The sequence below is a fragment of the Narcine bancroftii genome, chromosome 6 (assembly GCF_036971445.1).
Source record: "Narcine bancroftii isolate sNarBan1 chromosome 6, sNarBan1.hap1, whole genome shotgun sequence".
Taxonomy (NCBI): domain Eukaryota; kingdom Metazoa; phylum Chordata; class Chondrichthyes; order Torpediniformes; family Narcinidae; genus Narcine; species Narcine bancroftii.
This window is the reverse complement of record NC_091474.1, coordinates 49,629,154-49,652,208: the sequence shown is the minus strand read 5'-3', so window position 1 is coordinate 49,652,208 and position 23,055 is coordinate 49,629,154. Positions and strand designations below refer to the sequence as shown.

The 23,055-nt window shown below is 41.4% G+C and overlaps 1 protein-coding gene across 3 annotated transcripts in view; it reads left to right on the top strand.

Annotated features, from left to right (window-relative positions):
• The first annotated feature begins 1,978 nt into the window (after window positions 1–1,978).
• srrm3 (serine/arginine repetitive matrix 3) overlaps window positions 1,979–23,055 on the top strand; it is a 310,487-nt gene continuing 289,410 nt past the window's right edge. For all 3 annotated transcript variants that reach the window (XR_011340078.1, XM_069884949.1, XM_069884948.1), the window contains exons 1-2: window positions 1,979–2,066; window positions 2,712–2,983. Coding sequence is in view for 2 of the 3 variants with exons in the window: in XM_069884949.1 (XP_069741050.1) it covers window positions 2,739–2,983 (245 nt within the window). In the remaining variant the exon portion in view is untranslated. The remainder of the gene's footprint in view (window positions 2,067–2,711; window positions 2,984–23,055) is intronic.

Below are 23,055 nucleotides of genomic sequence, written 5' to 3'. Positions count from 1 at the left end.
CCCGCCTACGTACTTCATCTTCTTCCTCTGATGAAAGGTGTCGAACGCTCCATCTTCCCGAGTAATAACTCGCAGTCACGTGATGTTTTCGTGGCCCGGGTGGACAAATGCTTTCCGTGAGCTCCCTGTCCAGAAGTGCTGGGGAAAGTCAGCAGGTCACGCGGCGCTCCTCCTGCAGCAGCAAAGAACCAAAGCCGCTGGGGCCCGAGCTGACGCGGCGCGGTTGAATGTGAAAGGATCGCTGGAAGCCTGAGTGTGTGGCGGTGGGGGGAGAACTGCGGGCCGAACGTCGTCCCGTGACTGCAAAAATAAACGGGTTCCCAAATGAAGATTTTTGATGGCTTTCTGCTTTCGCGTTGAGCAACGCTTAGTTCTAAGTTGAAGGCATCAGACTCGAGCGGGAACCGACTTCGAGGAAACCTGCCGCACAGAAGGGTTAAAAGAAATGGACGCCTGAGCTCACACTGTCGTTGCAGCCCTTAATATTAAAACATCTCCCCCACCCCCACTCTGAGCACTCCCCATGACGTTAGCATAGCTCAATTGCTTTGGCGTCTTGCTGAAAGCAGGCAGGTTATTAACGCCCTCATGGGTGACTCGTGTTGGAGGAGCACCATGAAACTGGTCGAGACGAAATGATTATTTCACCCGAGCTCATCAGAGAAATTGCAATCGAGAGCGAGTTAATGCAGATGGTCTGTACGCCTTTAGTGCCATCCAACCGGTTTCTTTGATCCTTTGAGTCGAGTTTTTAATTCGCTTGGTGCAAAATAAATCGTCAAGGCAGTCACAAGAAAGAATGCCCTCCTGAAGAAAGTTAGAAGATGTCTTTCCGCAGATAATAGGAAATGGTAGTCTGGCGATTATAAACACATCAAGCCAGTTTATTAATTCCCCGCTCTCGAGTTCCGGAGCATACATTAGGAATCAGAAGTAATTAATTATATGCGGATGCTTTGCCTTTGTTCTCGGAGAGAGTTAGAGATTTGGGAACAATATATAATCAGTTTACAGATTCTGACTTGACATTTGACTTATTTTCGTAAAACATCTGATTGTCTTATTACAGAGTGAAAAGTTAGTCTCAAGAGATTTTATTCCTGTGTACATTAGAGATTTAATCCCAAGATTCAGTGTATTATTTTTACATCTAGAAATAGGTTATCAGTCATCTGCAACTTTTCTTTGCACGGAATTCTTCAATCTATGTCGGACTTGTAAATTAAATTGTTTCCTTTATCATTCAAATTGAGCGATTGGGTGGTTGGACCCAGTGTCACATATCTAATTATAGTGCAACGGGCTTTATACTATGGGGAGAATTTGGGTCTGATTTCCTCGAGGCGAGTTGACAAGTGGGGAGGTGTATTTATATATAGCAGGCGTTGGCAGTGTCGGCGCATTGTGTTACACGGGACAGCTGGCAAAGCAACCTCCTTTTCACATTACCCATTGCAAGCTTTTCTCCAGTGAGGTAGCGACAGATCGGGAGAGATTTGATAGTCCCGCGCACAGGAACTCCAACGCGTTTTAGGACTGCATTTCGTTTTGCCTAGATCATCGGACGACTGCAACCGTCGCGACACATTTATGAAGGGAAGGGAGTTGCACCAGGACGTTCCACATTGATCATTTCGAGCAACGAGTCGACTGTACTAATATCTCACAAATAGAAGTACAGCAATCCACGTTACTGACATCCTCAGCACCCTGCACAGCGAATCGCATCATGCACCACGGATGGTGAGACCAGGATATTACAGCTTCTTGGAAACTTGCAGCTTGTAGTTAAAGTCTTATCAGCACCGCGGATAGCAACACAGCAGCAGCAACCCTGTTTTCAGCACCGTGGCAAAGCAGCGCCACGGAGAGTCTGCTTTCAGTACAAAGGACAGCAACAGCGCCGGTCACCCCTGCTTTCGGTACAGTGGCTGGAGGCACAACTGGCGCAAATCTGCTAAGCAACGAGGACGTTTTCGGAGAGACGACGGTTCCACTCGTCCGCACCTTGGACAATAACACGGCGGCGAATGCTCCAGCTTCCGGCTTTGCAAATAACACAATAGGTAAAATACACCCACAGCGACACCCTATCTGAATTTACTCGGATGGGAACAGTGAACATTAGTCTGGTTCGTCTTCCAGCACCGGACTAGTTAAAATGGGGTCCGCGAATGTTCATCCACGGAAATGAACAGCCGTGCTTAAATTGTGAACGTGGCAGTGAAGAATGTTAGGAAACATTTGCATTTGGCCGATGGGGGTATTTGGCCAGTAGAGTTTGGAGATGGAGGGTGGTACTTTTTTTTTGTAACGTTGAAATCGGTCGTTTGAGTTACCGCTGAATTGCACCCTCTCCGCGCCCCGTGAGAAGCAGATCTTTAATCTAACCCTGGGATCAATGCCGTAAACCCATCTTCACCAGAAGTGGCTGATTAAATTGTAACGATAGCATTACAGTTTGCAATATGGCAAATATAGATCTGGTTTCCAGACATTCAATACTGTGTTTACCACTGGGAAGGTTGAAGTGAAGATGAAATCGACTAAAATATTCTATCCATCAGGCTTCGATGTAATCCGTTAATCTGCCACTACGCGTGTGAGTTGCCGGTTGGATTCAAACTGAAGTCTCGTCTTTTTTCTCTCTCTCTCTTTCTCTCTCTCTCTCTCTCTCTCTCTCTCTCTCTCTCTCCCTCCTTTCCTTGCAGAACCTGAGCGGTCATTCGGCCAAGATCATGCACAACAACGGCGAAGGTTTGCCCTGCCCCCGGGAGAGCTGCACAAATGGCTGCGGCCAGCCAATGGTCTCCACGGCTCCGCAAAGGAAGGGAAGTGGCGCGGAATGCAGTGCCGAGGAAGAGCTCAAGCAAATGGAGCCAATGGTGGTGAAAAAGGCCAACCGGGAAATATTGGACCACGAACGCAAAAGACGCGTCGAACTCAAATGCATGGAGCTCCAGGAGATGATGGAGGAACAGGGGTAAGTCCACTAGCCTTCGCTCTGGATAAAAGTTTCCTGCAAATTAAACCCCATTCAAGTTAGTGTGGGAAATACATTCAACTACTTTAAATTTAAAAATAAATGTTTATTGATCGTGTTTCTGGACAGAAAGCGACATTTTTTTTGAATAGGCGTGATACGAAACCAAAGTGTAAGTTCAACTGGAGATCTGGAGCGAAACAGAAAATGCTGGAAATACTCAAACAGCAACATTGACGCTGCTTCTCTCCCCACGGATGCGGCTTGACCTGCTGTGCATTTTCGGTCACGTTAAATATATGCCCAATCTTGCCAATGAATCCTCCAGGCCTAATAGTACAATAAGTCATTCTGTTCACTCGGAGCACAAAGCTTCTAAAAATATATATTTATAACAATGCTTTATAACAACTTCTTTCAATGGTTTTCGGGATTATTGAAGGCAGGCAGTTGTACCGGAGTGATATCCCACTCGGCTCCTCAGCGAGGTGTGATCTGTGGATAAAGGGTCGTTTCCCCCCCCCCCCCCTCCACCCCGCACCACCGTTGCAAACCGTTAGTGCACTGTCTATGATCGAGGAAGGAGGGCGTTTGTTATAAGAAGGAAGAATTGTGTGTTGCTGGAGTAGTCTTGTTGTTAAGATATTTCTTGGGTTACTCGATTGGAAAGTAAGGGTGATAGCCATTACAAGTTTGTCATTTCATAAATGTAATATTACGTGACAATAATACAACCTTTTAACATATCGAGATATATTATTCACATCCTAGTTCTGTTTGGACTTTAATGCCCGTTGTACATGATCTCTGATTTCTTGATTACAACTGGCAGACATTTTCCAGCATTCATTTTTGGCTGGGATGCAGAAAAAAAAGGTCCCTCATAATTAATTGCACCTCCTATTCTGTTTCTTTAACAAATTACGAGATCTTGGGCAAGTGAAGGAAAGTGTGATGTAATGAGCCTCCACTGTGCCGCCTCTAATCCCCTGCCGATTTCTCGCAGCATGTGATGGTTCCATAGCGGGTGCCACAGATTGCAAATTAAAACGGCAGCAATTAAATCACCAAACTAATTAACTCTTGCTGCCCTGGCAATTTTGTGATTTATTGCATAATTAGATAGTAGACTTCACACATCACAGTGGTTCTCAACTTTTTTCTTTCCACTCACATCCCATTTTAAGTAATCCCTTTGCCATCGGTGCTCTGTGGGGTTGCTTATGGTGGGATGTGAGTGCGAAGGGAAGGTTGAGAATCACTCCTCTAGACCCAAATGTTTCTGAAATATTTTGCTGGAGAAAAATTGTCATTGGCACATTTCCTTTGGAGCTATGAATCCATGCATATCATGAGTAAGTGAGAGACCATTAAAGCAGTGGTTTTCAACCTTTTTCTTTCCACCCACATCCCACCTTAAGCAATCCCTTACTAATCACAGAGCACCAATGACATAGGGAATACTTAAAGTGGTACGTGAGTGGAAAGAAAAAGACTGAGAACCACTGCTTTAGATACATACAGCTATAGAATGTTACAGCACAGAAACAGGCCTCCGGCCCTTCTAGTCTATAACATAACATATATAACATAACAATTTACAGCATGGAAACAGGCCATTAGGCCCTTCTAGTCCGCACCGAACCAAACACCCCTCTCTAGTCCCACCTCCCTGCACAATGCCCATAACCCTCCATCTTCTTCTCATCCATATACCTGTCCAACCTTTTCTTAAATAATTCAGTTGACTCCGCCGCCACTATTTCTCCCAGAAGCTCATTCCACACGTCTACCACTCTCTGAGTAAAGAAGTTCCCCCTCATGTTACCTCTAAACCTCTGCCCCTTAATTCTTAACTCATGTCCTCTTGTTTTAATCTTTCCTCCTCTTAACAGAAATAGTCTATCCACATCCACTCTGTCTATCCCGTTCATAATCTTAAATACTTCTATCAAATCCCCTCTCAACCTTCTACGCTCCAAAGATTAAAGACCTAATGGTGAACTATTATTTGCCTAGTTTCATTGACTTGCTCCCAGTCCATTCTTCTCCTGTCCATGTACCTGTCCAAATTCCTCTTAAATGTTAAAATTGAGCCCACTTCAACTGGCAGCTCGTTTCACACTCCCACAACTCTCTGTGTGAAGAAATTTCCCCCCCCCTCATGTTCCTCCTGAACTTTTCCCCTTTCACTCTTAATCCATGTCCTCTGGTTTCTATCTCACCTGTCCTCAGTGAAAAAAAAACTATCTACATTTACTCTGTCCATCCCCCTCATCATTTTAAACACCTCTATCAAATCTCCCCTCATTCTTCTACACCCCAGGGTATAAAGTCCTAACCTGTTTAACATTTCCCTCTAACTCAGTACCTGAAGTCTGGGCAACATCCTAGTAAATCTTCTCTGCACCTTTTTTTTATCTTATTGATATCTTTCCTGTAGTTAGGTGACCAAAATTACACACAGTACTCCAAATCTGGCCTCACCAATGTCTTATAGAACTTTATCATAACATCCCAACTCCTATACTCAATACTTTGATTTATGAAGCCAAATATGTCAAAAACTCTCTTTACAACCCTATCCACCTGTGATGTCACTTTCAGGGAATGATGTATCTGTATTCCCTGATTCCACTGTTTGACCGCAATCCTCAGTGTGCTACTATTCGCCAAATATGTCCTTTCTTGGTTTGTCCTTCCAAAATGCAAAAACTCACACTGTCTGCATTAAATTCCATCTTTCATTTTTCAGCCATTTTTCAGCTGGTCCAGATCCCTTTGCAAGCTTCAAAACATTCTTTGCTGTCCACAACACCTCCAATCTTAGTGCCATCAGCAAACTTGCTAATCCATTTTACCACATTATATCGAGACAAACAACAATGGTTCCAGCACTAATTCATGAAGCACAGTATTCATCACAAGCCTCCAGTCTAAGAAGCAATCAACCACCACTACTCTCTGACTTCTTCCATTCAGTCATTGTCAAATGCAGTTCACTACTTCACCCATCAATACCTAGGATTTGAACCTTCCTGACTAATCTCTGATATGGGACCTTGTTCAAACCCTTATTAAAGTCCATGTAGATAACATCTACAGCCTTTCCTTCATCAACTTTCCTGGTAACCACCTCAGAAAACTCTATAAGATTGGTTAAACATGACCTACCATGCACAAACCCATGTTGACTATACCCAATCAATTTCTGGCTATCCAAATAATTATATATCTGAGCTCTTAGAACACCTTCCAATAATTTACCTACTGCTGATGTCAGGATCACTGGCCTATATTTTCCAGGGTTAATTTTGGAGTCTTGTTTAAACAATGGAACAACGTGAGCTACCCTCCAATCCTCTGGCACCACACCCGTGGCGAAGGATATTTTAAATATTTCTGCCAAATCCCTTGTAAGTTCTACAACAGTCTCCCTCAAGGTCCAAGGGAATATCTTGTCAGGCCTTGGGGATTTATCCTTACTTATTTGCTTTAAGACAGCAACCACTTCCTCCTCTTTAATCTGTACAGGTTCCATAACCTCACTGCTTGTTTCCCTTACTTTGATGACTCTGTGCCTGTTTCCTGAATGAATATGGATGAAAATAAATTTAAGAACTCTCCCACCTCTTTTGGCTCTATAAAAAAGTCAACCACTCTCTTCTTCATGGGGACCAATTTTGCCCCTTGCTATCCTTTTGCTCTTAATATGCCTGTAGAAACCCTTAGGATTTTCCTTCACATTGTCTGCCAAAGTAACCTCGTGTCTTCTTTTCGCCTTCCTGATTTATTTCTTGAACTTTTTCTTGACTTTTTAATACCCCTCAAGTACTTCATTTGCTCCATGTTGCCTATACCTGCTATACACCTCTTTCTTCTTCCAAACCAGATCTCTAGTATCCCTCAAAAAACCCGTTCTCTATATCTGTTAAACTTTACCTTTAATCCTGACAAGAACCTTCCAATCCACACATTCTAGAACCTTTCCTCAAAATTGGCCTTTTTTTTTTCAATTTAGAATCTCAAACCAAAGCCCAGACCTATCCTTCTCCATAATTAACAAAACTAATGGTATTATGATCACTTGACCCAAATTGTTTCCCTGCGTATACTCCCTGTTTCATTCCTTACCTCTATATATTGATTGAGAAAACATACCTGAACACATTTAACAAACTCCATGTCATCCAGCCCTTTGATGGAATGGGAGTCCTAGTCAATATGTGGAAAGTTAAAATCCCCTACTATCACAGCCTTATGCTTCCTGCATCTGTCTGCTATGTCTCTACAGATTTGCACCTCTAATTCTCATTGACTATTGGGGGGGGTCTATAATACAAACTCATGAGTGTAGCGTGGGATCCGGGGTTCTCAACCAAGGCCTCTTCATTTCTGTTTCTTGGATTCTAGAATTTTTTTTAGTGTGAGGCATGTCAAAAACGATGGTACAGTGAAAAATTATGGGTTGAAGTAGGTAGTTTGTCAACACACCCACATCGCAGGATTTGTGCAACCTTTTTCTCACAATCCAATTCCATAATTCAGAATTTAGATAGCAATATCACCGTGTTAAGTAATTTCCTGTGCATTACTGTTTTCATGAATGCAATTCTGTCTCTATATTTTAATGTAAATAATTTTTTCAGTTGAACATAAAGCTCTGTGTATGTGGTACTGCAACTAATAGTATTTATTGACTATTTTCAACATGTTCAATGCCACTCTGAATAAATAATATTGCTTCTTATCAGTGGCTGGCAGTAAATTATTAAGACATAAAGTATATATACATTGCCTCAATTTTTAACTCTAATCATTCTACACGCTGCTTCATTTTACTTTGTGCATTAATTTAAAAACACACAAATTCACAGATACTCACTCTCACACACACACTCACACTTTCTCACACACACTCTCACTCTCTCTCTCTCTCACACACACACACAAGAATTTAAATTAAGTGAGATTCGAGTGTATTAAATGTGACATTTTTAAAAGGATTTTGTTTAGCATTGAGATCAGAAAATCACACAGCACAGCCAAGGCCTTTTGTCCCATCTTATCCATGCAGAGTTATGTTCCTATTTCTAATTCCACTTGTCAGTTCTTGGTTCTCAGTTTTCCATGCCTCATGATTCAAATGTTTATATAGATATTTTCTAAATGTGAAAGAGGTTCTGCCTCTCCCACCCTCTTCCAGTTTATTCCAGACTCAAACCACGCTCTGGGTGAGAAAGGTTCTTTCTCAGATTGCCCTCTAAACCTCTTACCTCAAACCTCTGCCATTTATCTTAAGGTACCTCCGCTTCAGGGGAAATTTTCCTCTATCTTCCCTCTCTATGCTGTGGATATCTGGCTCAACCTCCTCATCTACAAGGAGAATAGGCTCAGCCTATCCTTTCCCTCCTCAAAACAGAAATGCTCCTCTCGGGCGACTTGGCTCTATGCTATCTGCTGTACAATCGTGTCATTTCTGGAGTGAAGTCGTAGCCTAATCTTGTTCCCTACTCTCATGGCCCCTAAATTCAGTGTTTCAACTAATGAAGGCTGTTAGCCTGCATGGCCTTCTTCCACCTCTTATCGACGTGATTCAATAACATTTGCAGCTTTCTTTCAGACTATCAGTATCATTTCACTCCTAATGCATTTTCAACAAAGTATTCACCTTGTTGTTTCTGTGGTCGATGTGCAGCTGTTGAAAATCATTAGTTACTGGAACTGAGGAACATTATCTTCTTTTGCCATCAGGAATGGGCTTTGCATCCCATCGCATCTACATAAATCTGTCGAGGGTAGACAACAGCAAGAAAATAAATTCCTTAGCTCCGAAGGACACTGTGCTCCAAAACAGTCAATTCCATGGGAAAACTGTTTCAAAAATAGCTCAGTGTTGAGTGAATCTAAAATCAACAATTTATAATTTTCAAATATAACTGGTGAGACAGCTATAATCTTGCCAATGTTATGTAATGTACTCAGCCAACCTTATACAGACAGTTCCGAGTTCGTGCTGAATAATCTATATAAACTATTATATTTCACGGATTAAATATGTAGTTAGTAATTCAAAGTGGGATAATTATGAAAATTTGGCCTGACATTTATTCTGTATCTATTTGATTCAAGCAGGTTTCAAATTTTACTTAAGAATTTTGGCTTTTTAGTGGACTGATTACACCTGTAGCTCCATTATCTTATCCAGGTGGCAATCTATGCAAACAACCTGGGATGAGATGGTGCATTTTGGCAGATGCTAATCCCATCATGAACTACATCTCATTCTTAATATGTGTAACTACATGGAAAGTCTTTTTATTATTATTTCTGTATTATATCAACTATAGTTCAAAACATAGCATCTGAAATATAGAATTTGCAATTCTGCATTTGATGTTTTGGGTTCTCACGAGTTAATGAGTGTATTTATTAGGAAGGATATTTCTGGCACTAATTGCATTAAAATCGCTATTAATGGATTTTGTTTCATGCAGATGGCTTGATTAACAAAAAGGATAATTGAAATCCCATCAGAGCAGACCCCAGGGTGAATTTTTTAGGCAGAATTTGTTAGCTCTTAAATTAGTAATTTAATTTAGCTATCCCGTTAAATTTTTGAAAAACAATTACAGGAGTTGAGCCATATTTTGACATTTTCAATTGTGTGCTTCATTTGGTGAAAACAGCTGCGTCCACTTTAGATTTTTGTCTGATTTTTTTCTAAATTTTTAATTCAGCAGAAGGATTGTTTGCAACAGGAGAACATCACTGCAATTGATGATAACTTTAAATTGAAAGGGGAATTATTTTACAAATATTAAGGAAGATGAGCCTCATGCAGTATCTGAATAGATTTCTAGTTTGGTTAGACAAGCCCCTGTCTCTAGGAAAGATCACTATGTCAAAATTTCCAAAGGGCGGCAAGTCTACCTCGTGGTTAGTGCAACGCTGTAACAGCGCCAATGACCTGGGTTCAAATCTGGTGCTGTCTGTAAGGAGTTTGTGAGTTCCTCCCACCCTTCAAAATGTACTGGGGTTTGGGTGTAATTGGGGGTCACGGGCTTGTGGACTGGAAGGGCCTGTTACTGTACTGTATGTCTCCATTTTAAAAAAAACAATTAAAACTGAGAAACAACAGCTCCTGCAACATTTGAACCAGAGGACATTACAGCACAGAAAGTGTTAAAAATAGTTTTAAAAGTTAAGTTTAAAATGGTGTAAAACACACACACACTTTGTGGTCCTACTTTTCAGCTCTCTACCCTGTGCTCACTTTTCATGACTTCTCTCTTCCTCCCTACATGTACCACGACCTCTGGCTCATCTCCCTCCCACTTTAGGATATATTGGACATGAGCAACATCCCAGACCCTGCCACCAGGGAGACAAACCACCATCCGGTTCTTAGCATGTCCACAGAATCCCCTATCTGTCCTCCTAATCATTGAGTCCCCTGTGACTACTCCCTCCTCTTCCTTTCCCTACCATTCTGAGCCACAGGGGCTGACCCTGTGCCAGAAGTACAGCCATTGTTGCTTCCCCCAGCTAGGCTGTCGTTTCCCTCCACCCCCCCCCCCCACCAACAGTACTCAAAGAGGAGAACCTATTATTGAGGGTTACAGCCACAGGGGTCCTCTCCAGCACTTTACTCTTCCCCTTCCCTCTCCCAACTGTGACGCACTTATCCTCCTCCCGCGGCCCTGTGAGACCACCTGGCTGTAACTCTTATCTATGATGTCCTCACTTTCCCTGACCAGGGCTAATTCATCGAGCTGCAGCTCCATTTCCCTGACACTGAGAGCAGGAATAGAATGAGGTGGAGGATGAATGTGTGGCTGAAGGGGTGGAGCAAGGGGCAGGGATTCAAGTTTCTGGATCACTGGGACCTTTTTTGGGGGAGGTTGGACCTGGACAGAATGAACTTGAATCCCAGGGGGACCAGGATCCTGGCAGGGACATTTGCTGAGGCTACTCAGGAGACTTTAAACTAGAATGGTTGGGGGAAGGGAACCAAATGAAGGAGAACAGCAAAGAGAAGGTTAGATTGCAGCTTGTAGACAGACCTTGGGGGTGAAAAGGCAGGTGATAAAGAAGGGAGGTGCTCTGTACGAAGATGGAGGGGAGGTGATAGAAAAAAAACATAATAGAGTTGTTTGTAAAGATAGGGGCAAACAGAGAATAAGAGGTGGTAAATCTCTGAAATGCATATATTTTAATGCTAGGAGGATTGTAAGGAAGGTGGATGAGCTGAGGGTGAGGATAGACACTTGGCAGTAAGACGTGGTAGCGATTAGTGAGACATGGTTGCAGGAGAGATGTGATTGGCAGCCAACTATCCCTGGATTTCGCTGCTTTCGGTGTGATGGAATCAGAGGTTCAAGAGGGGGTGGTGCAGCATTGCTTGTCAGAGAAAATATTACAGCGGTGCTCAGGCAGGATAGATTAGAGGGCTCGTCCAGGGAGGCTGTATGGGTGGAATTGAGAAATGGGAAAGGGGGTGTATTATAGACCACTTAATGGGGAATGAAGCACAAATTTGTAGGGAGATAGGAGATATTTATAATAAGGACAGGGTTGTGATAGTGGGAGATTTTAATTTTCCAAATATAGATTGAGAAACATTCTGTGAAAGGGCTGGATGTTTGTAAAACATGTGCAGGATAGGTTTTTACAGCAATGCATAGAGGTACTGGCTAGAGAAGGGGCAGTGTTGGATCTACTGTTGGGGAATGAGATGGGTCAGGTGACAGAGGTAATGTGTTGGGGAGGACTTCAGGTCCATTGATCATAGAGCCATTGGCTTCAATGTAATTATGGAAAGTGATAGGTCAGGGCCAAAGGTTGAGGTTTTCAAGTGGGGAAAAGCTAGATTTGAGGAGATGAGAAAGGATTTATAGGAGTGGATTGGGACGATGTTTTTTTATGGGAAGGATGCAGTAGTAGTCTTTTAAAGGTGAGATTATGAGGGTACAAAATCTTTATGTTCCTGTCAGGATAAAAGGCAGAGGCAAAATGTTTGAGAGAGCCATGTTTTTTAAGGGATATTGGAAATTTGGTTTGAAAATAGAGGGAGACTGACAATAAATATAAGAAACTATGAATAAAGGAGATGTTTGGAGAACACATTGAATGTAAAAAGAATCTTAAAAAAGAAATTAGAAAAGCTAAAAGTAGGTACGAGGTGGCTGTAGCAAACAGGGTGAAAATAAATCCAAATGTTTTCTACAATTATGTTAATAGCAAAAAGAGAGTGAGAGTGAGGGATAAAATTGATCCCGTAGAGAATCAGAGTGGACAACTGTGTGTGGAGCCAAAAGAGATGGGGGTGGGGGGGGGATCTTGAACAATTTATTTTCTATTCACTAAGAAGGATATTGAATTGTTCGGGGTAAAGGAAGCAAAGAGGGTAATTATGGAAACTGATGATTAAGAAAGAGGAAGTACTAGAGCTTTTGAAGCATTTAAAGGTGGATAAGTCTCTGGGTCGTGAAGAGATTTTCCCCAGGAACTTGAGAGAAGTTAGTGAGGAAATAGCAGAGGCTCTGACAGTGATTTTTCAAATATCGTTAGAAATGGGTATAATGTCGGAGGATTGGTGCATTGCTAATGTGGTTCTTTTGTTTAAAAAGGGTTCGAGGAGCAAGCCTAGCAATAATGGGCCTGTAAGTTTGACATTGGTGGTAAGTAAGTTATTGGAAAGTATTCTTAGAGATAATATATATAAGTATCCTGACAGACAGGGTCAGATCAGGAACACTCAACACGGATTTGTGCATGGAAGGTCAAGTTTAACCAATCTTGTTGAATTTTTGAAGAGGTGACAAGGAATATTGATAAGGGTAGAGCAGTGGATGTTGACTATATGGACTTCAATAAGGCCTTCGATAAGGTTCTGCATGGAAGGTTAGTTAGGAAGGTTCAGTCACTAGGTATTAATTTTGAGATAGTCAAATGGATTCAACGGTGGCTGGAAGGGAGATGCCAGAGAGTTGTAGTGGATAACTGTTTGTCAGGGTGGAGGCTGGTAACAAGCAGTATGCCTCAGGGATCTGTTTGTCATCGATATTAAAGATCTGGATTATGGGGATAGGGATAAATTGGATAGTGAAATACACAGATGATACCAAAATAGGTGGAATTGTGGATAATGAAGAAGGTTTTCAAAGATTGCAGGAGGATTTGGACCGTGGGAAGAGTGGGCTGAAAAATGGCAGTTGGAGGTTAATACTGAGAAGTGTGCAGTGCTTGTTTTGGAAGGAATAATCAAAACAGGACATTAAAACAGTAAATGGGAGGGCATTAAGGAATGCAGTGGAGCAGAAAGATCTCAGAATAATGGTTCAACGTTCACTGAAGGTAGAATCTCATGTGGATAGGGTGGTGAAGAAGGTGCTGGCCTTTATAAATCAAAGCATAGAATGCAGGAGTTGGGAGGTGATGTTGAAACTGTTCAAGGCATTGGTAAGGCCAAATTTAGAATACTGTGTGCAGTTCTGGTCAATGAATTACAGGAAGGATATCAACAAGGTAGAGAGAGTGGAGATAAGATTTACAAAAATGTTACCTGAGTTTCAGCATCCAGATTACAAAGAAAGACTGAGCAAATTAGGTCTTTATTCTTTGGAACGTAGAAGATTGAGAGGGGATTTGATATTTAAGTATGAGAGGGATAGATAGAGTTATTGTGGATAGGCTTTTTCTATTGAGTAGGAGAGATTGAGTTAAGAGTTAGGGGCAAAGGTTTAGAAGTAACATGAGGGGAAACTTCTTTACTCAGAGAGTGATGGCTATGTGGAATGAGCTTCCGGGAGAAGTAGTGGCGGCAGGGTCCATTTTGTCCTTTAAGGAAAAAATTGGATAGGTATATGGATGGGAGGGGAATGGAGGGTTATAGGCAAGGTGCAGGTGGGTGGAACTAGAGGAAAGTACTTAGTTCGGTGCGGACTAGAAGGGCCAAAATGGCCTGATTCCGTGCTGTATTGGTTATATGTTTAAACTAGAAATCACAGCTTGAAATAGAGTTGGATTAAATAGAACATTTTTGGATATAAGTTTGAAATGGAGAAATGTTTGCGGATGTGGTGGAACTGAGGGGAGTGGGGCCATTTGGATGGTGGTTTCAAAGGAGGTCCAAACATTGAGCTCGTTGGCCTTCTCCTGTGTCAAATGTTCTCTGATAAACGTCAACTCTGTCAACAATTGTTCAATTTGGAACTTTCACCCTTTAAAGTTATAGCATTATTTAAATTTATATTTTTTGTGGCAGCATCAAATTTTGAATAAGAACTGTTCTCCCTCTTACACCATTGCTGCTTAGATCCTTGTTAATCATGGTGAGCGAGTCTTTTATAATTGAGTCATTAACCTGTTTAAAGGCTGGGAGAATGCAATAGAAGAGGTTAATCATTTTATTTTGTTGAGACCATCAGGCTTGGTCTACTTCTCTGGGAATAGTGAGAAATTTTGCAGAATTTAAAAAAACAGCAATTAATGATATTATTTTCAAAGATACTAATCAGAGAGGAAATGATAAGAAAAGGACACAAGCAAACTAACTTCAATAAGTACATGATGGTCCTAATTAGTGTAAGCTTTTCCTGTAGTTATTGGAATATTGCGAAAGGGGGTGCTTTCTCGAGATATTAGCGTCTGTGGAGCTCGTAGCTTAGAAGGACAAAATCATGAGTTCAGCTTTGGTTAGGGGTCTCGGTCTGTGGATCCAGTAATGGATCACATCTTGGATTGTTATTAGTTGTGCTTTAAAATTTGGAGGGCTAGTTATAGAACCAATTTTAATACTTACTCTTCATTATTTTCATCAAAATATAAATGTTCTTATGAACTGAATGTCCTTCAACTCATTAACCTGAGTTTTTCTGGAAGGCTGATTGGAAAAAGGTTTAAGGACTCTTATTTGCTTCTGTAATTATGAAACGTCATTACAAATAGATTTTTTTTGAAGTAGGTTGAACTTGTAAAGAATGAATAAAATTAACTTACTTTTGTAAAAGCTATATCCTTTGTCACTTAGAAAATATATCTTAGTTGAGATGGTTCAGTAACCCATAATTGCTCACATTGATGTTATCTGTCACGTGCTGCTTCTGTCGTTAGAGTTTCAAAAATATTTGATTTGCATAATCAATATGCATTTATTCTACCCATTTCAAGAAAATAAGTAAAAATAATCCAGTTTGTTGGGTAACAAATACATTTTTGAGATCTTGTGATTGTGTAATCCTGGACATCTCTTTCACTGACTCATCCCCAAGTGGAACTTGAGGGCAAAGTGTAGCATTTTGATCTGGTACAGTTCTCACAAGTTTTTAATTCAATTTTCACCAGAATGATAACAAAGTTTCCATTATTGAAATATTAAAAAACAATCTTAGCTACGATTTGATAACACTGTAATAATGTTTCAGAACTGAGTCTGAGTCAAGCTTGTGGGATCAATCCTAATGAGCACTTCAGCAAGTGGTCTCAGTCACTCCTTCACTGCGGTCCTCACCTTTCGATAGGATATGAAATTGAGGTCTGGATTCTCAGCTCAACTATAAATAATCATTCACACATACAGTAGATGAAAAGTATCTCAACTGTCATTGTTTATTTGCTGAATATAATATTAGAAATTGGCGTCCTCTATTTATTTAACATGATTTATCGGCAGAGTTTAGCAAGACTGGGAAGGTTATAAAGCCCATTTTAATTCTTCCTCATGACATCTTGTGAGTGAATTAGACTCATTTATAACTACGTCTGTAAATAGCTTTATACATTAGCTCAAAACAAAGGGCAATGTTTATTGCATTGAGAGGCTTGGCTAACATGAGCATTTATTTAGCGAAAGAATTTCTGAAGGCTGTTAGGAAGACCCGCGTTTCTGCCCTAAAATATATCACCAGTGCAAAGGAATCTGTTGAGACAACAAAATTTACAAAGGTAAAAGGATGTTTTACATTTTTCTCTCTTCCAAACTATGTTTTAAATGACCAATAGCATCTACTCCAAAGACCATCATCTGAGCATAAACCTGTGATCTGACGTGGAATCTGTGAAAAGTTTTCTCTCTAAAATACTGGCTCAACAATGTACCAGTAATAGGCCAAGTAGTGACAGAACTTTCATTGATGTAAAGCAATTTTAGATTCGCAGTTGAAGGAACACTGTGCAGCGAACCAGGAGGGTAATGGATTTGCAAGGCACACACCCTTCGTCTTAGCTAGACTATGTGGGATAGGATTACCATTTATTTTGATGTTTTTATTGTTTCTAATTCTGTTCAACATTCAACTGCTATCCATAATTTGCTGATAGCAATTGAAGAACAGAATTAAAGTATAATAATGGATAAAAACAAGATAAATTATGATTTAAGTAGTCCCCTGCTGTTCGTAATGTCCAAGAGAAGATATGCATCCATAATATTATAAACAGATTGGAGTCTATTTAAATTAGTTTATATAAAAACACAAAAGCCATTTTGAAGTGGCAGGCTTTCATTTTTTAAAAATTGATATTGGAAGAAGCTCATGAAATTAAGACCCTTTTGGATAGAATTAGGGGAAGAGTTGACAACATTCATGGGGGTGAACTTCCCTCTAGACCCAGAATTATTTCTTCTGGGTTGTAAAAGTTAACTTCTTCCCCAGGAGTAATTCTGAATTTATTAAAATTGCATTGTCAACAGTCAGGAGATGTAGAGCAGTAACGTGAAAATCTGATTCCCTGCTTCATATTGATCATTGGAACATGGAAGTGCAAAGTTGTATTCTCCTTGAAAAGATTACTTACAGGAATAGATTGAGTATGTATGTCAAAATTTGGCCAACTTATTTAGATTTGTCAATTAGTATACTCCTTATTAGAAATGTAATACTTTTAAAATGATGTGACTCTGAGATGTTAAACCTTGTCCTGTTGCTTTTTCTTTTCTATTTACTTCCTTTTCATCTCTCTCTATTCCCTGCCATCTGTCCCCTTTTCTTTTGAATGGGGGGGAGGAATGCTCCTTTTTATTGGACCTTATGAATACTTTTCTAAGATTTTATATTCAATGAAGTATTGCTATTATATTAATTGAATTCTGTACTTTCTTTAAAATTTTTAAAATCAGTAAAAAAAAATGGAAAGGAGCTCTAAAAGGGAGTTTATATTTTGTGAAAGAATTCTTTGCGTTGCTTGTATAGATCTACACCATCATGTTGGAAGGACACTCGGCTCTAACCCTGACTCAGCATGAACAGCATCTATATCGCAGCTTTGGTAACCTGTATTGATGTCCCACTATAAATTAGATCATACTGCTTAAAATAAAAATACTCTGAAATAAATCTGCCTTCGTAGGAAATGTTATGACTTTGTTGGATGGAAGTTATTCCATCAGATTTGTAACAGCAAAAAAAAAATTCTAATAGTACAGCTGGTCTAATGCAGGGTCTTGGCCTGAAATGCCAATAATCCTTTTGCTCCCATAGGTGTTTCTGGACTGCTGAGTTGCTCCGACAGTTGGCTTTTTCCAGATCCCAGCATACGCAGTCTCCTGTACAGAGACAGGATTTTAAATGGCTCTAGTGTCATTTTTATGAAATCCTACACTACTTGGATTTATTTAATAAGAAGAGTAAAGAACAGAGGAAGTAGCTCCTTGATCATCCAATGTCACTCAATAAGGTCAAGGCTGATGGGATAAAAATCTAATCTTATTAATGCGAAGGAAAATCTGACCACGTACTACACATTGATGTCGTTTATTGATCTTCCGGGCATCGCAATGGAATTATTCTGTAATCTGAATGGGCCTTGGACTGAAAGAGTTAATTATGAAGATATGTTACATAAGCCTTGTCTGTATCGCCTTTTGTACAGAAGATGAAGATTTTATTGATGTTGAAAATGTTAACAGGATTTAACAGACTTGATTCAGAGAATCTATTTTATCCATTGATTGATGAGGGTGGGTAGAGGATGGGGGTGGGTCTATCAAGAACAAAGCAAAATGAACACAAGGCAAGGCTTAATTTCAAAGCATTGCAATCTGAAAATCTCACCACTAAAATGAGGTGGATAACAAGATAATTAAAGCTCCAAGGGTGGGTAAAGTTGATGTTTGTAGGTGGTTATTGAGAGATATAAAGGAGTTCAGGTGCAGATCAACAAAGGTATCAATGGATAGTAGACCAAGCTCAGAGGCTTTCCAATGTTCCTAAAAAATGAGGTTAGCTTATAATAGACACACAATGAGTGGTGTCTGTAACCTACCAGACTTCAGCAATAGAAATTAGCCCAGACTATTTTTAAAATAAAATTGCTTACAGTTAATTAACAATAACATTACCTAATTTAGCTAAACCTATCTACTTAACCCCAATTATGCGTGAATATGCTTACGCATGTGTGTGTGTTTGTGAGTGAATGAGTGAGTGTGTGTTTGTGTGAGTGAGTGAGTATGCATTTGTGTGAGTGAGTGAGTGTTTGTGTGTGTCAGTATTTATGTGTGTGTTTGTGTGTGTGTGTTTGTGAGTGAATGAATGTGTGAGAGTGTGTGTGTTTGTTTGTGTTTGTGAGTGTATTTATGTGTGAAGGTGTATTTGTGTGTGTGAATTTGTGTGTGGGTGTGTATGTAACTGTACATGTGTGTTTGCTTGTGTGTGTGAGTGAGTGTGTGTTTATGTGAGTGTGTGTGTTTGTGTGAGTGTGTGTATTTGTGTGTTTGTGTGAGAGTGTGGGTGTGTGTGTGAATGTGTGTGTAAGTGTGAGATTGTGTGTGTGAGTGTGAGAGTGTGTGTATGGGAGTGAGTGTGTGACTGTTTATGTAAGTGAGTTTGTGTGAGTGAATGTGAGTGTGTATGTGTGAGATTGTGAGAGTGTGTGTGAATGTGAGTGTGTATGAGTGTGAGTGTTGGTGGTTGTGTGTGTGTGGGAGTTTGTGTGGGTGTGTATGTGTGTGTTTGTTTGTGTGTGGGGGAGTATTTGTGTGTGTTTGTGAGTGTATTTGTGTGTGGGTGTGTGTGTGGGTATGTATGTGTGTTTGTGTGTGTGTGTTTCCTTGTGTGTGTTTGTTTGAGTGAGTGTGTATGTGAGAGTGTGTGTGAGTGTGTGTGAATGAGTGTGTGTGTTTATGTGAGAGAGTGTGTTTGTATGTGTGTTTGTATGTGAGTGAGTGTGTGTTAGTGAGAGTGTGAGAGTGTGTATGTGTTTGAGTGTGAGTGTGTGTGAGTGTATGTGTGGGTGTGTGAGTGTCTGACAGTGTGTGTGTAAGTGGTTGTGTGAGTGTGTGGGAGTTTGTGTGTGTGGGTGTGTGTTCCGGGAGAGTATGTGTGTGGGTGTATGTGTGTGATTGTTTTTGTGTGTGGGAGTATTTGTGAGTGTATGTGTGTGTGTGTGTGGGGGGGGGAGTGTGTGTGAGCATGTGTGTGGCTGTGAGTGTGTGGATGTGTGTGTAAAAGTGTGTGTGGTATGTAAGTGTGTGTTTGTGAATGTGTGTGGGTATGTGAGTTTGTGAGGGTGTGGGAGTGTGTGTCTGAGTGGGTGTGTGTGGTTGTGTGTGTAGGTGTGAGTGTGTGTGGGTGTATGGGTGTGAGTGTGTGTGTGGGTGTGTGAGTTTGTGAGTGTGTGGGTGTGTGCATGTTAGTTTGTGTGTGAGTGTGTGTGGATGTGTGTGTAAAAGTGTGTGTGGTTGTGAATGTGGGTGGATGTGTGAGTGTATGATTGAGAGTGTGTGTGGTGTAAGTGTGTGTGGGTGGGTGTGAGTGTGTGCTTGAGAATGTGAGTGTGTGAGTGTGTGTGAGTGTAAGTGTGTGTGGGTGTGTGAGTGTTTGAGAGTGTGTGTGAGGGGTTGTGTGAGTGTGTGTGGGAGTTTGTGTAAGTTTGTTTGTGTGTGTGGGTGTGTTTGTGTGCATTTGTGAGTGTATATGGTGTGGATGTGTGTGTTTGTGCATGTGTGTTTCCTTGTGTGAATAAGTGAGTGAGTGTACACGTATTTGTGTGTGTATGTGTGTGTGTTTGAATATGTGTGAGTGGTTGTGTGAGTGTGTGTGGGAGTTTGTGGGTGTGTGTGTTTGTGAGTATATTTGTGTGTGGGTGTGTTTTTGTGTTTGTGGGTTTGTGTATGAGTGAGTGTGTGTGTATGTTTCTGTGTATAGGTGTGTGAGATGTGTGTGTTTGTGAGTGTGTGTGAGAGTGTGAGTGTGAATGAGTTAGTGAGGGTGTATGTGTGTGTGTGTGCATGTGTGTATGAGTGTGTGTGGATATGTGTCTAAAAGTGGGTGTGGGAGTCTGTGTGTCTGTGGTTGTGTGTGTAGGTGTGTGTGTGGGGTGTGAGTGTGTGTTTGTGAATGTGTGTGGTTGTGTGAGTTTGTGAGTGGATGTGTGTGTAAAAGTGTGTGTGACTGTGAATGTGAGTGTATGTGTGTGTGAGGGTGTATGATTGTGAGTGTGTGTGTGCTTGTGAATGTGTGTGGGTTTGTAAGTGTGTGTGGGTGTGTGTGAATTTATGTGAGAGTGTGTGTACGTGAATGTGTGTGAGTGTGTGTGAGTGTAAGTGTGTGTGGGTGTGTGAGTGTTTGAGAGTGTGTGTGTGAGTGGTTGTGTGAATGTGTGTGGGTGTGTTTGTGAGTCTATTTCTGCGTGGGTGTGTTGGTGTGTGTGTTGATGTGTTTGTGCATGTGTGTTTCCTTGTATGAATGATTAAGTGAGTGAGTGTGTATGTATTTGTGTGTGTGTGTGTGTGAGTATGTGTATTTGTGAGTGAGTGTGCATGTGAGTGTCAGTTTGTGTGTGAGTGTGTGTGAGTTTGAATGTGTGTGAGTGTGTGTGTATGTTTGTGTGTGTGAGTATGTGTGAGTGTGTGTTTGTGTGTGTGAGAGTGTGGGAGTGTGTGAGTGTGTGTGTGAGAGTTTGTGGAAATGTGTGTGGGTGTAAGTGTGTGTGTGGATGGTTGTGTAAAAGTGTTGTGAATGTGGGTGTATGTGTGTGTAGCTGTGCCTCTGGAGGTGTGAGTGGGTGTGTATGTGTGTGGGTGTATGTGTGTGATTGTTTGTGTTTGTGGGTGTATTTGTGTGCATTTGTGAGTGTATTTGAGTGTGTTTGTGTGTGGGTGTGTGTGCTTGTGTGTGTGGGTTTGGGTGTGCATGTGTATGTGAGTGTGTGTGGATGTGTGTGTAAAAGTGGATGTGGGAGTGTGCATGGCTGTGGTTGTGTGTGTAGGTGTGTGTGTGAATGTGGGTGGGTGTTTGAGTTTGTGTGTGAGTGTATGTTTGTGTAAATGTTTGTGTGGTTGTGAATGTGGGTGTATTTGTGTATGTGGGGGTGCGAGTGTATGATTGTGAGTGTGTGTGGGTGTGTGCATGTTCATGTTTGTGAGTGTGTGCTTGTGAATGTGTGTGTGGGTGTGTGTGTTTGTGTGTATGTGAGTGAGTGTGTGTATGTGAGCATGAGTGTGAGAGTGTGTATAAGTGTGTGCATGTATTTGAGTGTGAGTGTGTGAGTCTATGTGTTGGTGTGTGAGTGACTGACAGTGTGTGTGAGTGTGTGGGTGTGTGATTGTGGGTGTGTGTGTGAGTGTGTGTGCAGATGGTTGTGTAAAAGTGTGTGTGGGTGGGGAAGTTTGTGGTTGTGAATGTGGGTGTAGTTGTGTGCGTCGGTGTGTCTGTGGAGGTGTGAGTGCGTGCGGGTATGTGTGTAGGTGTGTGGGTGTATGTGTGTGATTGTGTGTGGGAGTATTTGTGTGTTTGTGAGTGTATTTGTGAGTGGGTGTGTATGAGTAAGTTTGTGTGTTTGTGTGTGTATGTATTTGTGTGCATAGGTGTGTGAGCATGTGTGCGTTTCTGAGTGTGTGTGTTTGTCTGAGTGTGAATGAGTGTGTGAGTTTGAATGTGCATGTGTATGTGTGTGAGTGTGTGGGTGTGCAAGTTTGTGTCTGAGTGAGTGAATATGTGAGTGTGTGTGAGAGTTTGTGGATTTGTGTGTGGGTGTAAGTGTGTATGTGTGTGTGTGGATAGTTGCGTAAAAGTGTGTGTGTGGTTGTGAATGTGTGTGTGGATGTGCCTGTGGGGGTGTAAGTGTGAGTGTGTATGGGTGTGTGTGGGTGTGTATGTGTGTGATTGTTTGTCTGTGGAAGTATTTGTGTGTGTGTTTGTGCGTGAGTGTTTCCTTGACCGTGTGTGTGTGTGTGTGTGTGTGTGTGTGTATGAATTAGTGGGTGTGTGCTTTTGTGTGAGTGTGTGTGTTTGTTGGTGTGAGTGCGAGTGTGTGTGGATGTGTGTGTAAAAGTGTGTGGGTGTGGGATTGTGTGTATGCATCTGTGGTTGTGTGTGTAGGTGTATGTGTGGGGTTTGAGTGTGTTTGTGAATGTGTTTGTGGGTGTGTGAGTTTGTGAGTGTGTGGGTATGGGTGTAAATGTGTGTGTGGGAGTGTGTGTCTGTGAGTGGGTGTGTGTGTAGGTATGTGTGTGGGTGGGTGTGAGGGTGTGTTTGTGAATGTGTGTGGGTGTGAGTGTGGGTGTTGAGTGTGTGTGAGTTTGTGAATGTGTGTGGGTGTGGATGTGTGTGTAAAAGTGTGTGTAGGTGTGAATGTGGATGTATGTGTGTAGGTATGTGTGAAGTTGTGTGAGCATATGAGTGTGTGTGGGTGGGTGTGAGTGTGTGCTTGTGTGTGTGTGGGTGTGTGAGTGTGATTTTGTGAAAGTGTGTATGGGTGTGTGTGTTTGTGTGAAAGTGTATGTGGGTGTGTGTGAATTTGTGTGTGTGAGTGAATGTGTGTGTGTATGTGTTAGTGTGTATATGTGTTAGTGTGTATATGTGTGAGTGCGAGTGTGTGTGAGTGTTTGAGAGTGTGTGAGTGAGTGTATGAGTGTGTGTGCATATAAGTGTGTGAGTGTGTATGAGTGTGTGTAGATGAGTTTGGCTGTGTGTGTGTGAGTTTGTGTGTGTGAGAGTGTGAATGTGTGTGTGTGAGCATGTGTGAGTGTGTATGAGTCTGTAAGTGGGTGTGTGGATGTGAGTGTGAGAATGTGTGTGAGTGACTGAGTGTGTGTGTGTGTGTGAGTTTGAATGTGTGTGAGTGTG